This window comes from Odocoileus virginianus, chromosome 23 (assembly GCF_023699985.2).
Source record: "Odocoileus virginianus isolate 20LAN1187 ecotype Illinois chromosome 23, Ovbor_1.2, whole genome shotgun sequence".
Taxonomy (NCBI): domain Eukaryota; kingdom Metazoa; phylum Chordata; class Mammalia; order Artiodactyla; family Cervidae; genus Odocoileus; species Odocoileus virginianus.
In genome coordinates this window covers 52,504,376-52,519,322 of record NC_069696.1, presented here as the reverse complement: position 1 = coordinate 52,519,322, position 14,947 = coordinate 52,504,376, and the positions used below count along the sequence as shown (strand labels likewise).

The 14,947-nt window shown below is 38.1% G+C and overlaps 1 protein-coding gene across 8 annotated transcripts in view; it reads left to right on the top strand.

The window, feature by feature from the left end:
• Nucleotides 1-14,947, top strand: part of CFAP54 (cilia and flagella associated protein 54) — a 298,472-nt gene that overhangs the window by 225,668 nt on the left and 57,857 nt on the right. For 6 of the 8 annotated variants that reach the window (XM_070454137.1, XM_070454138.1, XM_070454135.1 and 3 more), the window contains 3 exons: nt 4,091-4,189; nt 4,694-4,835; nt 13,525-13,698. In XM_070454137.1, the coding sequence (XP_070310238.1) occupies nt 4,091-4,189; nt 4,694-4,835; nt 13,525-13,698 (415 nt within the window). Of the gene's footprint in view, nt 1-4,090; nt 4,190-4,693; nt 4,836-13,524; nt 13,699-14,947 lie in introns of those variants that run through there. The other 2 variants (XM_070454142.1, XM_070454143.1) reach the window with 2 other exon arrangements.

Genomic DNA, 14,947 nt, shown 5'->3' with positions numbered 1-14,947 from the left:
CAGTGACTGTCACCCTGGTTTGGGTTGAAGTCCTAGCTTCATGACGCACTATTAATACCAGTGGGACCAAAGCCTTTCTGACCCAAGTTTCCGTATCTGTGAAATGAAGGTGACGGTACTTACCCCTGAGAGTAGCTAGGAAAATTAAGTGAAGTAAAAGACTCGGCACATAATAAGTACCCAAAAGAAAACCCCAAAAGAGGTGAGGGGACTATCCTTTATCATTATGCAACTCTGACTAGACTCCAACTTTGTATCTTTCTGAAGGATTTTGTACATAGTAGGTATCCAATAGTTAGTTGAACTATTTCTTGAACATTCATTCATGTATTCATTTGTCAAACACTTACTGAGTGCTTAATGCATGCCAAGCATGTCACTCTCTTCCTCTAAGAAGCACAGAGGAGCACAGGAAAGAAAGAATTGTATTGAGATGTACTGAGGTCTATAGTAAGATAGGTCAAGTAGGGAAGTGGGGCAAAGTAGCTAATTCTGCTTTGGGGGGATGTAAGAGAAAGCTTTACAGATGAGATGAGTTTTGGAGGATAAGTAGAAGTTTTCCAAGGAATTGAGAGAAAAAATAGTCCAAAGAGAGAGATTATCAAATACATGTTTAGAAAATAGATTTATTGAAGCATAAATTATATCTGTGAAATTAACCTATTTTAAGAGTGCAATTCATAGATGTTTAATAATTTTACATGTTGTGTAACTATCATCACCATCCAGTTTTAGAACATTTCCCTCATCTTCAAAAGATCCCAAGTGCCCATTTGCTGTCATTCCCATTTCTACCTCTAGTCTCAGGTAGCGCTGTCATTCCCATTTCTACCTCTAGTCCCAGGTAGCTATTAGTCTGTTTTCTGTCTCTGTAGATTTATCTTTCCTGGATAGTTCACTTAAATGGAATCATACAGTATGTAATCTCTCATGCCTGCTTCTTTCACATGGCATTATGTTCCTGGGGGTCATCCCTTTTGTAACACGTAACAATATTTGTTCCTTTTACTTCTGAGTAGTATTCCTTTATATAGTTTTATTACCTTTTCTTGATTCATTCAACTGGAGCTGGATATATGAATTGTTACCGCTCCCTCTTGGACCTCCCCCTCACCCCCACCTCCTCCCACCTATCTGGGTTTCTCGGAGTACCACGCTGAGCTCCCTGTGTTATGCAGTAGCTTCCTTTTAGCTGTCTGTTTTACATATGGTAATGTGTATGTTTCAGTGCTACACTCTCAATTCCAGATACAGATTTTTTATGTGAATATGTTTTCAATTCCTTTGGGTGTATACCTAAGAATGGGATTTCTGGGTCATACTTCAACTCTTTGTTTAGCCTGTTGATGATCTGTTATATTGTTTTCCTAAGTGCTGTACCATTGTGTATTCCTACCAGCAGTGTATGAGGGTTTCACTTTCTCCACATCCTTGCAAGCAGTTGTTATTATTTATCTTTTTGATTATAGCCATCCTAGTGGGTATTAAGCAGTATTTCATTAGGATTTTGATTTGCATATCCCTAATGGCCATTTGTATATCTTCTTTAGGACAATATCTACTCAAATATTTTGCCCATAAACTAAATTGAGTTATCTTTTTTATCATTGAGTTATAAGACTTTTAAAACATATGTATTCTAGATATATGTCCCTTATCAATATATAATTTATAGGTATTTTTTCAAGTTGATGACTTGTCTTCATGCAATTAATGGTATCTTTAGAAACAAGAGTTTTTACTTTTAATGAGGTACAGTTTATCTTTTTTTTTTATATATATATTTTGTGGTTTTAGTAGCACCTTACCTAACCCCAGATATTGAAGATTTTCTCCTGTGTTTTCTTCTAAAAGTTTTTTAGCTTTAATGCTTAAGTCCATCATGGTACATTTTGAATTAAGTTTTGTGTAAAGTGTGAGGTAAGGCTCTAAATTCATATTTTTGCACATAGATATTAATTGCATCACTTGTTGTAAAGGCTATCTTTCTTGAATTGCCTTGGCTCCTTTGTCAAAAAATTTATTGATCAAAAGTATAAATATTTATTCCTAGACTTCCAATTCTATTCCATTGATCTATAATTCTACCTTTATGTGAGTATACTGTCTTGATTACTGTATGGCTTGTAGTAAGTTTTTGAAATTGGAAAGTATTTGTCCTCCAATTATGTTCTTCCTTTTCAAAATTATTTTCACTTTGAATCTTTTGCATTTCTTCTTCATTTTAGAATCTGCTTGTCAGTTTCTGCCAAAACGCAGAATTTTGGTACAGATTATGTTGAATCTACAAGTAATTTGTGGACATTTGGCATGTTAACAATTTTGAATCCTCAATTCATGTATACGAGCTCTCTTCATTTATTTAGATATTAATTTGTCTTGATGGTATTTTTTACTTTTCAGTATGCACATTTTATACATTTTTGTTGAGATTATTGCTATCATGAATGGGTATTTTCTTAATTTCATTTTCAGATTGTTCATTACTGATACAATTGATTTATGAATATTGAGTTTTGTATCTTGTGACCTAGCTAAGCACATTCATTAATTCTAGAGGAGTGTGTGTGTGTGTGTGTGTGTGTGTGTGTGTGTGTATCTTGGGATTTTCTACATATAGGATCATGTTCCTTGCAAACAATTTAACTTCATTTCCTATTCTAGATGCATTTTTAAATTTTTCTTACCTGTTTGTATAGGCTAGTATCTCATATGCAGTGTTGAACACCTCCCATGTAGAAAAATACCCATCGTATTTTTTTTCCTGTTTCCATTCTGAGCTCAAGTTTGACCTCAATAAAGCCTTCCTCTCAATTCAAAATGAACTTTCTTTTTTGAATGTCTGTGTCACTAATTGTTCTTACAATATAGTTACTTAATTTTATTCTGTACTCAATGCCTGTTAGCCTTGTGTCCATAATTAAATAGGTAAATTGCCCAAGGTTATAGTCAGTAAGCTGGCAATGGCCACCCCAGAGCCTAATCTGTGTTATTACAGCTAGTGAGGATGGTCTTCATATTTGGAACAGGGCTACTTTTCTTAGATTTTAGATTCCCCATGGACCAATCTCTCCAGGTATCACCTGTCTCCAAGTTTAACACTTGATCTAGTCACATTTATGCATTGTATTTCCTGCTCTGGCATCAGCTTTACTCATTGCTCTTCTTTTTCTTTTTTTCCTTTTTCTTTTTCTCATTGCCAGAAGTAAAAAAAGTATTTTTGTCATTGCTTATTTTATTGTTGAAGATCTGAAAAATCAGGTAAAATATGAACATCAACAAATTAGAATAAGCCATCTAATCGAATAGTTATTCCAGATTAGTTGAATCTTTAAATTTGATTATTAATACTTTAAAAATGTAAAACAGACAGCTACTATGTTGCTGGCAAGGTTTCTGTTTACTTCTGTATTATTGATTTTTTTATATTTAAAAGCTGAACACACATGCCACACACGCAGACCCTCACATTGCATGTATCTCTGTTCGTTGTCACTTTTTGCTATTCTGTAAAACTTCATGATTACAGTCATCCTTTTAACAGTTCTGTAGTTAGAAAGCTGATGGCAAATACCTATCAAAAATCTTTAAGTAAAAAAAAAAAAAAAAAAATCTTTAAGTAGTATTCCTATTTCTGACATCTTTACACACAATACATATTCAATTTATAGATATTCTATTAAAATGGTAAATAACACTTAAAATGTCATTTCTGTTTATTTTATTGATATTCAAATAATGTAAGCTCATCTAGAAAATCACACAAAAAAGTTAAATATAATTAAACTACCCATAAAACCTGGAATAACCACTGTTGATAATAATCTCTGTTTGTGTATACAGAGAAATATATATGTACCTATCTTTTAAAAAATGGGATCATACTTTGCATGCTATTTTGTAACCTACACTTTTCTTTTGCTAATATGATTAGGATATCTTCATGTTGATAGATGCATGTACATTATTTTTCTTAATGGCTACACAGTGTTACACTAAAATCTCATCTTCAGAAGATTAGAAAATCTATCATTAAACTTTATGATATCTTTATCTGTCTTTATCATAAAATATTTGCCATATTTTGTAGGCTCTTCCCAGAAGGCATAGTTCTATTAAAGAACCGATAATAAATAAACATGAAATGTACAGTTCATTTGCCTGGATTGCAATAAGAGCTGCTGCACAGGTTGGTGTGATTTTTATTTAATTCTTCTCTTTACTGTCACATCTGTTAAGGCAATACAATCTATTTATTCTAGAGAAAGAAAAATTTCACATTCTTTGAGATTTGTGCCAATGATATTTCTTTGGGGCGATTAGAAGTGCTCTTTATATGTGTAGTGTTTTCAATCTCTATTAGCCAGACTTGGTTTGTTTGCTTCAACTTTTCTTTAATGAAAGTATTGGCAGATAACACATGTGCATGTATTTGGGGAAATATCTATCACAGCTAGGTGAGGGAGCCTATTCAGAGTGACTTATTTATTGATTCAATTGTCAACAATCATGATTTGTTTGACTATGATGCATAGTACATGCAGGGGATCACATATTGTTTTTCAGATTGTGTTTATTTTTCCTCCAGTGTATACCAAATATTATGAATTTGCTTTTTCACATTCTTCACCTAATGGATATCTATGAATCAAAAAGCTTGCATTTATGAATTCTAATTATGCATTAATTTTAGGTCAGTGAGGCTGTGCTGGCAATTAATCTACTTATTGGAAAGAAGAATGCTAGAACTGATAAAGTTAGCCAAGGGGCATTATCAAATATCCCAGAATTTGCTTCCATGGATCTTTTGTCTTCATACACAGATTATTTACTTGGTATGTTTGGAAGTTGGGCATTTTATATACATATAATGTATAATCAAGTTTCAAAAGATTTAATTCTAGAGATTTGTTGGGTTTTAACTTTAAAACAACAATGGTTTGGGAAACCTCTAAGACCCTGAAAGGGCAAATCTTAGGGTATAGCTGCTAAAACATAGGGGCCCCTGCTTGCTGTATGTACATATATGTTATTCCATTCACTGCTGCATTTCAGGTGCAGGGTTGTGTGGGAAAAAAATGATATTTCCTGATGGCCTGTTTATTTTCCAGTTTACACATTTCAAATGAAACTTTGTGGGATTATTTATTTGAGAGACCTTCTCTGAGCCTCTGAAATGTGTACCTACTCTTACACTCAGATATAGCTCCCTGTTTCTTTTCTTAGTTCTTTTATATTTGTGTGTGTGTGTGTGTGTGTGTGTGTGCGCGTGCGCTTGTGCATGTTTAAGCTTTTTCTCTTATTAAACTATCTTCAGTTTCCTGAGGGCAGGGAAGTTAGCTATTTGATTTGCTAAGGGCTCTCCTTAGAGACAATGGAGACAATGGAAACAAGAGACAAGAAGAAACAGTGAAAACAGTGAGACACTTTGTTTTCTTGGGCTCCAAGATCACTGCAGATGGTGACTGCAGTCATGAAATCAAAAGATGCTGTCTCCTTGGAAGAAAACCTGTGACCAGCCTAGATAGCATACTGAAAAGCAGAGCCATTGCCTTCCGACAAAGGTCCATCTAATCAAAGCTATGGTTTTTCCAGTAGTCATGTATAGAACTGAGAGTTGGATCATAAAGAAAGCTGAGTCCTGAAGAATTGATGCTTTGAACTGTGGTGTTGGAGAAGACTCTTGAGAGTCCCCTGGACTGCAGGGAGATCCAGCCAGTCCATCCTAAAAGACATCAGTCCTGAATATTCATTGGAAGGACTGATGCTGAAGGTGAAACTCCAATACTTTGTTCACCTGATGCAAAGAACTGACTCATTTGAAAAGACCCTGATGCTGGGAAAGACTGAAGGCAGGAGGAGAAGGGGACCATCTCCTTGATGGGCCATCTCCCTGATATGGCTGGATGGTATCCCTGACTTGATCGACGTGAGTTTGAGCAAGCTCTGGGAGTCGGTGATAGACAGGGAAGCCTCGTGTGCTACAGTCCATGGGGTTGCAAAGAATCGGACATGAATGAGGATGAGCACAGACTACAGAAAATCACATGTTACTTATACATAGCAAGGATTGATATTAATATTTGTTAAATGAATGAATGAAAAGTTAGTGGAATTTAAATTTAACCTTACTATATTTTTTTAAAATTTGTAACTCTGCTGTTGGTTACAATAAACTATAGTATAAATCTGTAAGTCACATCAGCAATAACATAAATATTGAACAGTCACTTTATGTTTTTTCCCATCCATTCATTCAAAAAATATTGAGTGCTCTTTTGTGCTAAGCACTTGGATAGGTTCTAAGAAGCAAGATGCTGGAATTTTACTTCCAGAAGGATATTTTAGTAACAACAGTATCTAATTTTGCTTGACATTGGGTGACATTGAGCCAAAGGGGAAGAAAAGTGCTAACTTTAACTTGATGGGGTAACCTGATTAGATAGTCTTCCTAAAGCCTCTGAAATCACTTTGGTAGGCTGGAACTTACTGCTGAAGCGTTGAGTCAACCTTAGCTGAAGAGTTTGTGTCTGAAATCATATCCTTCTTTGGCTCTCTCCTGAAGAATAGGTGGCCCAGACTATTTTACAAACTAAAATGGTTTGCTCTGAGGTTAAACCATCAGATTTTTTAATGCTTAGCATTTTTTTAATGCTAAGGTGTTGTCTTCTGATTTTTATTGCCTGGTGGGATTTTGCTTTGTCAGCCTTCTGGTCCATGACCTGCATCTCAGACAGGGTGCGTGGTTTTCCTTAGGGACCCGAAAGGTAGGCTCTCGGGGGACAAAGCCGGGCAGTGTGGCAGCAGGGGTTGGTCACTGCTTTTTTCTCTTGACCCTGCTTGGCCACTCAGTTTTCCCTGCTTCAGAACGCAGGAAAGCAGTCCTCTGAGAAACACACATTATTGTTTTGCCACAAAGGGAATGCAGTATTAATAATGAAGAGGTTTCAGCTAACACCCTGATCCTGTCAAACCATTGAATTTCTTTCAGCCTCGTCGTCCTTAATCTGTAGACTGAGTGAATTAGATTTATTTATGAGGAAGACTGAAATCTGAATTTTAAGACTGTGATTCCAACTACCAACATGGCTATTTCTTTGTCACAGTGGCCCCTTGTTATCTCAGATAGATCTGGTCTACTTTATCCTGCTCTGTTTTCTCACGCTTTAAGTTTTTACGACAGAGATAACAAATAAGTTACATCTGAAATTCTGTGTTAATCAGTTATTGCCAAAATTGCAGTGTATACCCAACGACCCTAAAACTCAGTGGAAGAACACCGTGACTTCTTTCTTTTACTCGTCTCCTGTGTCCTGCGTCAGGCTGCCGGCCAAGTTCCGGCGCACTTCACATACATTTGTTATGAGACCCAGGCTAAAGAGGCAGTGACTGCTTGGGGCTGCTCTTCTCAGGGGACAAACCAGGGCACAAGCCCAAGCCCAGAAGCACACCTAAGACCTCTCTTCAGGTTACATCCCATTAGTCACAAGTCCTCAGGCCACATCCCGTGTCAGGGAGGCATGGGATTAGACTCTGCCTGCAGAGGAAGGAAGACAGGTGTGCGTGTTTGTGGGGTGATAATCCAAACCACTGGGCTTCCCAGGTGGCGCTGCTGGTAAAGGATCTGCCTGCCAGTGCAGGAGACATAAGAGACACGGGTTTGATCCCTGGGTTGAGAAGATCCCCTGGAGGAGGGCATGGCGACCCACTCCAGTATTGCCTGGAGAATCCCAGGGACAGAGGAAGCCTGGCGGGCTACAGTCCATGGGGTCTCAGAGAGCTAGACACTACTGAATGGCTGAGTGTACACACACATAACCCACACTGTGGCTCACTTCAGTTCAGTTGTTCAGTCGTGTCTGACTCTTTGTGACCCCATGGACTGCAGCACACCAGGCCTCGCTGTCCATCACCATCTCCTGGAGTTTACTCAAACTCATGCCATTGAGTCAGTGATGCCATCCAACCATCTCATCCTCAGTCCATTCCTTCTCCTCCCGCCCTCAATCTTTCCCAGCATCAGGGTCTTTTCAAATGAGTCAGTCCTTCGCATCAGGTGGCCAAAGTATTGGAGCTTCAGCTTCAGCAGAAGTCCTTCCAATGAACATTAAGCACTGATTTCCTTTAGGATGCACTGGTTGGATCTCGGCTGGCAGCCACCTAAGAAGAATTCTAAACTTCTGCATGGCAGGACTGGAAAAAGTGCTGCCGTGATCAGTTAGGGGTCACGCATGGGCACACACAGTGGGGAATGGCATCTCCTAACCAGACGATCCTAGTTGATCCAATTGGGCTAATAGTCTTCATCACAACCGTGCCTAATACTAGAATTTATGCTTTACTTTTCTGTTTCAGTGGTTTTTGTAGCATCTTCCAATTTTCAGTTTCCATTTTGTACCCATTAACACTCCTTCACTGTTGTACAAAGATACTAATTTGAAATGACCTGATTTTTAAAAATTTGTTTTTCTTTTTAAATTTTTTTTTGGCTATGGTGGGTCTTCGTTGCTGCACAAGGGCTTTCTCTCTGCAGCAAGCAGGGGCTCACTCTTCAGTGTGGCACGTGGATTTCTTGTTGCAGCGGCTTCTCTTATTGCAGAGCGCCGGCTCCAGGTGCACCGGCTTCAGTGGTTGCAGAGTGAGGGTTCAGTAGCTGTGTGCGAGCTTAGTTGCTTGGCAGAGTCTTCCCCAACCAGGGATCAAACGGATGCCCCTTGCATTGCAAGGTGGACTCAACCACTGGACCACCAGGGAAGCCTTGAAATGACCAAATTTTTTAAGCCCAACTCATTTTGTATTTTGCCTTAAGAATAATAATTTTGCTCTCCAGTATTCTTCTAGCAGTTTGATCATAAATTACTGTTAGAATTTCCCTCACTTCAGTATTTGGCTTGGAAGGAAATATTGAATCTCCAACTGATTGCTTCAGATACCCAGATGGCAGTGAGGTTCATATTATAATGAATTGCTAAAGGGCAACCACAACAAATAAAAATTGTTTGACTTTCCTTGTGTAAGCGTACATTAGCATCCAGGAGAAAACCTCTTCACTCATCTTACCTTACTAGCATTGATCTGTACACGATGTGGTAAAGGATATTCATTGTTATTGTGTTAGAGCACTGTATAGCTATTTCTGTCCAGAGGGAAGTAGGGAGAAATCAAGAACACACCAAGGAGTAGGTCTTGCTGCCCATAAACTTCTAGTCTTTAGCAACCACTTCAAAATGATATACATGCATTTTTTAAGAGGACCATATTTTAAGCTAAAGCTGGACATAGGCTGGGTAGGCATTTGAGTTTTTTAGGAACGTTTTTTTTTTTTTTTCTGGAAGAAGTACATGTGAGGCAGATACAAATGGACTAGAGGCATGGATGCCAGGTAGAAGGGAAGCTTATTTTCTCAGCACTCTGAGCAATTGACAATCAGAGAAGCATGGTGACAGAACAGACCAGCCATGCGTGGAGGATGGAATAAAGATCATCTTGCCAGAACCAGAGAGCAATTGTATGATGTCTGTAGAACAGTAAGAGAGTTGAGTGGTGCAGCCGGCCCAATTTACTGAGGTTCCTTTTACGTTGTCTTGTAGGAATACAGACCCTGAAATGATGCCCACTGCCAACATGGGACCATATTTAGATTGAATGCCAAAAACACTTACCCAATATCTACTTGGGGCCCTGTTATATTCAAATACATTCTATCTTTTTGTCTTGATTTTCTTGCGGCCTTAATAGAAAATTCTGCTAGGATTAAAAATTATTAAATTCTGTAATATGTTTTGAATTAAAAGTGACATTCAGGGTCAGTAGTTCTGGATGCAGCCTCTCACAACTAAATACACTTGATATACAGAAAAATATAAATATGTGTCATGCCAAAAATGAATGTTGATGAACCTACTGTCAGAACATAATGAGAGATCTATGGAGCAGAACCAAGAATCAACTGATCCTTAGTATTAATACATGCTTTGCCTCTTGAGATGGAGAAAACCTTCCATCCTGGAAAAAATGCAATTTGTCTTTCCTGTTCTGCCTTGTCCCTGGCTCAGAGATATGAGTCAATGCCAACTAAAAACTGGGATGTCATTCCTCTACTGCTATCCTACTTTCTATTCCTCTGAGACACAATTTCCCATACTGGTGGGGAGCTAGAAGGACACATTATATCTTCAAATCCCAAATAATTATACCACCTACAGGTGAGAATGGAGGTAAGTTATTCATGCCAGCAGCACTGATCATGTACTTGCATGCATGTGTGTGCTCGCGTGCTGCACCAATTCAGGCAACGAGGGTACGACGAGAATTATCCTCAGTGACGCAGAGGCCCCAAATCAGTGTAACCAGGCAGTCCTGGCTGGAGGTGGTGGAAACCGTTGCAAAGGGGTGCTTCTAAATGCAGGCTATAAGGGACTCTCCCTCCAAAATATTCTTCTAAAGATAAACTTACAGATAGCACAGATAATACATGGACAAATTTTGGCCTCATTTTTGGTTTCTAAAGACAAAGAAAATAATTGTAAACAGAAAAAGCAGACTTTCTACAAAAGAACAAAAACTAAACTGGTCTTATTTTTTCTCTGTGACATTAAAGACTACATAACATTGGCCACATAAACATAGAGGTTCTTTTTTGCTTTTAATTTAGGTCAGTTTTTTGCACAGGTAATTTATTCTTGAGATCACGATTCAAAATTCATCGACAGGTATGGAGAGACTGTCTCCCTTCCATCTTCTCTGCAAGTGACTCGGTGCTCTTCCCCGGAGGGAAACAGCGTTGTCAGAATGCACATATGTGTACTAGGCTGCTTCAGTTGTGTCCAACTCTTGGCTACTCTATGGACTGTAGCCCACCAGGCTCCTCTGTCCCTGGAATTCTCCAGGCAAGAAGACTGGAGTGGATTGTCAGGCCTTCCTGTAGGGGATATTCCCAACCCAGGAATCGAACCATGGGGTCCCCTGCATTGCAACTTTACCAACTGATCTACCGGGGAACCACTAGTACCATACCAGTGCACTATGCCTGCTATAACAAATAGCCACAAATTCAGTGGCTTAAAGCAACACAATGTGTTATCTTACATTTCTGATGTTCTGAAGCCCAACATAGGCCTTATTGGGCTAAAATTAAGGTGTCAGCAGGCTACTTTCCTCTGGAGGCATTAAGGGAGAATGTCTTTTTACTTACTTATAGTCTCAGATTATGGTCAAGACCTAACTATGACATAAATCCAAAAGTTATCAAAGAAAGGGTTAATAATTTATACTACTTAGAAATGAAAATTTCTTCATGGCAACAATTACCATAAAGAGGGTTAAATAACACCTGATAATTGAAAAGATATATTTGCAAATATCACAGTTAAAGGGTTTATTTCTATAATAAAGAGCTTCTGTGTGTGTGGGGGGGTTTAGTCATTCAGTTGTGTCTGACTCTTTGCGACCCTGTGGACTATAGCCACCAAGCTCCCTCCATAGAATTCCCAGGCAAGAATATTGGGGTGGGTTGCCATTTCCTCCTCCAGGAGCTCTTCCTGAGCCCAGGATCAAACTCCTGTCTCCTACATTGCAGGTGGATTCTTTACCACTGAGCCACTTGGGAAGCCCCATAGAGCTTCTACAAGTATTTAAGGAAAAGGCGTGGACCCCTTTACTAGTTTGTGGAAGTCTATTTGAAATATGTAAAAAATAACAAAAGGATACAATTTTAGTTTTTCCAAATGGCTATCCTGTTTCTGTACTTCTTACTCATTTCTACTGATCTGTCTATTCAGGATTCAATACCAAACTATTTTAATTATTATAGCCTTATAATATATTTCATATCTATTAGAGTAAATCCTCATTTATTACTCTTTCTTGTAAAAACTGTATTTATTTTATGGCTATTTTTTCTACTTTGGAAACAACTTGTCTAGTTTGAGAAAGTTCTCTCATAATTTTATTGAAGTTGCATTACCTTTATATTTTATCTTAGAGATAACATGTTTTTATTCTTTTGAGTCATCTTAACCAAGAATATTGTATGTCTTATACTTTAAGTTCATTTTCATGCCTTTTTTAAAAAAAAAAAAATCAGTCTCTTAGGAGTGTTTTAACATTTTCTTTAAGTAGATCTTATATGCTTCTTGTTAAACTTATATCTCAGATAAGGTATTTTATCTTATTAGTAGTATTGCAAAATTTTTTCATTAGCTTTCTATTGGTTGTTGTTTTTGTGTATGGAGGCTATTGATAGCTCTGTATTACTTAATTATCTTTAGATATTTTTCCTCACTTTATCCTTCATGAGCAAAATCTAGGTCAGCACATGTCTTCTGTAAAGGGCCAGATAGTAATATTTTATCTTTTGTGCTCTCTGTTGCAAGTATTCAGCTTTGCTGTGTTAATGTGAAGAAACCATAGACAAAATATAAATGAGCATGGCTGTATTCCATTCTTAAGGACACTGACATTTGATTTTCATATAACTTTCACATATCACAAAATATTATTTTAATTTTTTCAAACACTTAAAAATATAAAAACCATTCTTAGCTTATGGGTCATACATAAACATGCATTGACCTAATTTGGCCCATGGACTAGAGTTTCTCCTTGTAGATCTAATTAATTCTCATTGTTGCTGCCGCCAAGTAGCTTCAGTCGTGTCCGACTCTGTGCGACCCCATAGATGGCAGCCCACCAGACTCGCCCGTCCCTGGGATTCTCCAGGCAAGAACACTGGAGTGGGTTGCCATTTCCTTCTCCAATGCATGAAAGTGAAAAGTGAAACTGAAGTCGCTCAGTCGTGTCCAACTCTTTGCGACCCCATGGACTCCAGCCTACCAGGCTCCTCCGTCCATGGGATTTTCCAGGCAAGAGTACTGGAGTGGGATGCCTTTGCCTTCTCTGAATTAATTCTCATTAGTGCCATCAAATTAATGCTTCTATTGTTCAAGTTTCCTTTTTTTTTTTTGTAACACAAACAATGCTGCCATGAGTATATTGTGCAGGACTCCTGGTACATATATCTGACTATCTGCATTTAAAATTTTATTAGCCTCTGCCCAGGAATTTGCTGTCACAAATAGTATATGAGAATTATGGTATCTTCACATTTATTGCTTTCAGATTTTAGTTTCTGTTAATTGCTGAGGAATGTGAAATGGTATTTCATCTTAATTTATTTGATTTTTAATGATGCTAAAAATTTTGGCCATTTGGTTTTCCTTTTCTACAAGTTGCCTGTTGAAATTCTTTGCCCATGTTTCTGTTGGACTATCTGACTTTTTCTTATTGATTACATAGTAGAGAGAAGATAACTTATTATCTGGTGTTTTAAACATGTTTTCTCAGTCCATGGTTTGTTATTTATGATTGGTGTCTTTTGTGATACAAACTTTTTTTAATTGAATGCAATCCTAAGTGTTAATATTTCCTTTATAAATTGTGCTTTTCTTTTTTCACATATGGTTATTTTTCGAAGAAAACATATTATTTGTATTCTAATTTTTTTTTTTTTTTTTTTGCTTTCAGATAACTACCAAGTTGTCTTCCAGAGTGGCTGTACATTTTCTTACCTTAGTGAAGAGGTATATGAGGATGTAGATTCTCAGAAAAAAAACCCAATTAAAGTGGATATTACATGGATTCTTCTGCTACGCTACTATATTCACCTACAAAGAATTAATAATATGAGCAAATTGCTAGGTAGGCCTCTGAAAGAACATATTCCTTTCCAGTTATTAAGTAATGTTTCTTACTTAGAACTATAAAATATGTTTGACATCTTTCTGAGTGAACTCTCATCAGAAGATGGAAATTTCAGGGGTTCTTCGTCTGATATACAGGGACCTTTGAAAAGAACAGTATTTCAATGTATTTTAAGACATCCTTAGAAGAAGGCATCCAGAGACTTTTGCCAAGATTACTGAAGTACCGTGTGTCTCAAAACAGTTAAGAATCAGAATGACCCTAATGTAACAGCTTATAAAATGAACAAGGTGAAATCTTTGGCATTAAGGAGAGAATATCTAGTATTTAAAGAGAAAGACAGGATATTTAACTCTATGAAGTTTTGAGTTTTGTCTTTGTTGTTTTTATTTTAAAATCATTGGTGCTCTCTAAAGAATAGCCAAAAAAACTGTTATAATCTATGTCACAGTCTCTTCTCTTGTGGTTTTGTGATGATGTGTTTATCTGTGCCCATGAAATTAGTGAGCCAGTGTTGCTTATGAGGGCAAACAACAAAGACAACTTGACTAAGGAAGCACCCAGTGATGGGGAAATCAGCAGGGCAAAGAGGCCAAGCCCCCGAGCAGCTCAGCCTGGTTATCAGAGTTAGTGATGGGAGAGGCGAGCACTGGGAAAGGTGGTGGGTAAAAGCTGCATCATGATAGGGCCAGTTCGGTAGCGAGGGAAGTGGATATAATCCAGCACAGTGGGCCCCGGTGATGCCCTCCTGTTATCAGTTCAGCTCCCCCTGGATTCACCTGCTGGTATCTCCTGTGTCAGTCGTGCACATTTTGCTTCTTTCTGCTCTGGGCTTTCTTAGAAGTGACCGAGGCCCAGCATATAGGCAGGATGGCCTGGAAGCACCAGGGACCACACCCATTCAGGAGTAACCTGCAACTGCTGAGGGAGGGAGCGGTCGGTAGATATTCCAGCAGGCCAGCCCCCTGGTGGAACAGTTTCCCGTGTTTTTCCTTAGGAGGTCCTCAGCAGAACTGAGCTCTCCTCGTCCATGGCTGGAGCCCTTTCCTAACTCAGTCGTTGACTCTTCTTTTCTGTCACACGTTTCCCATTCTGTCACTTGAGATCAGTTTTCAGATAAATTACCTGAACCTGAATTTTTGCTTTAAGATTTTTTTTGGCTGGGGATGGGGATTCCCAGATAAGACAGCAAGATTGAATGTTTTGCTTTGTTAAGCTTGAAGCCAGAAGTAGGATCCCAGGGTTC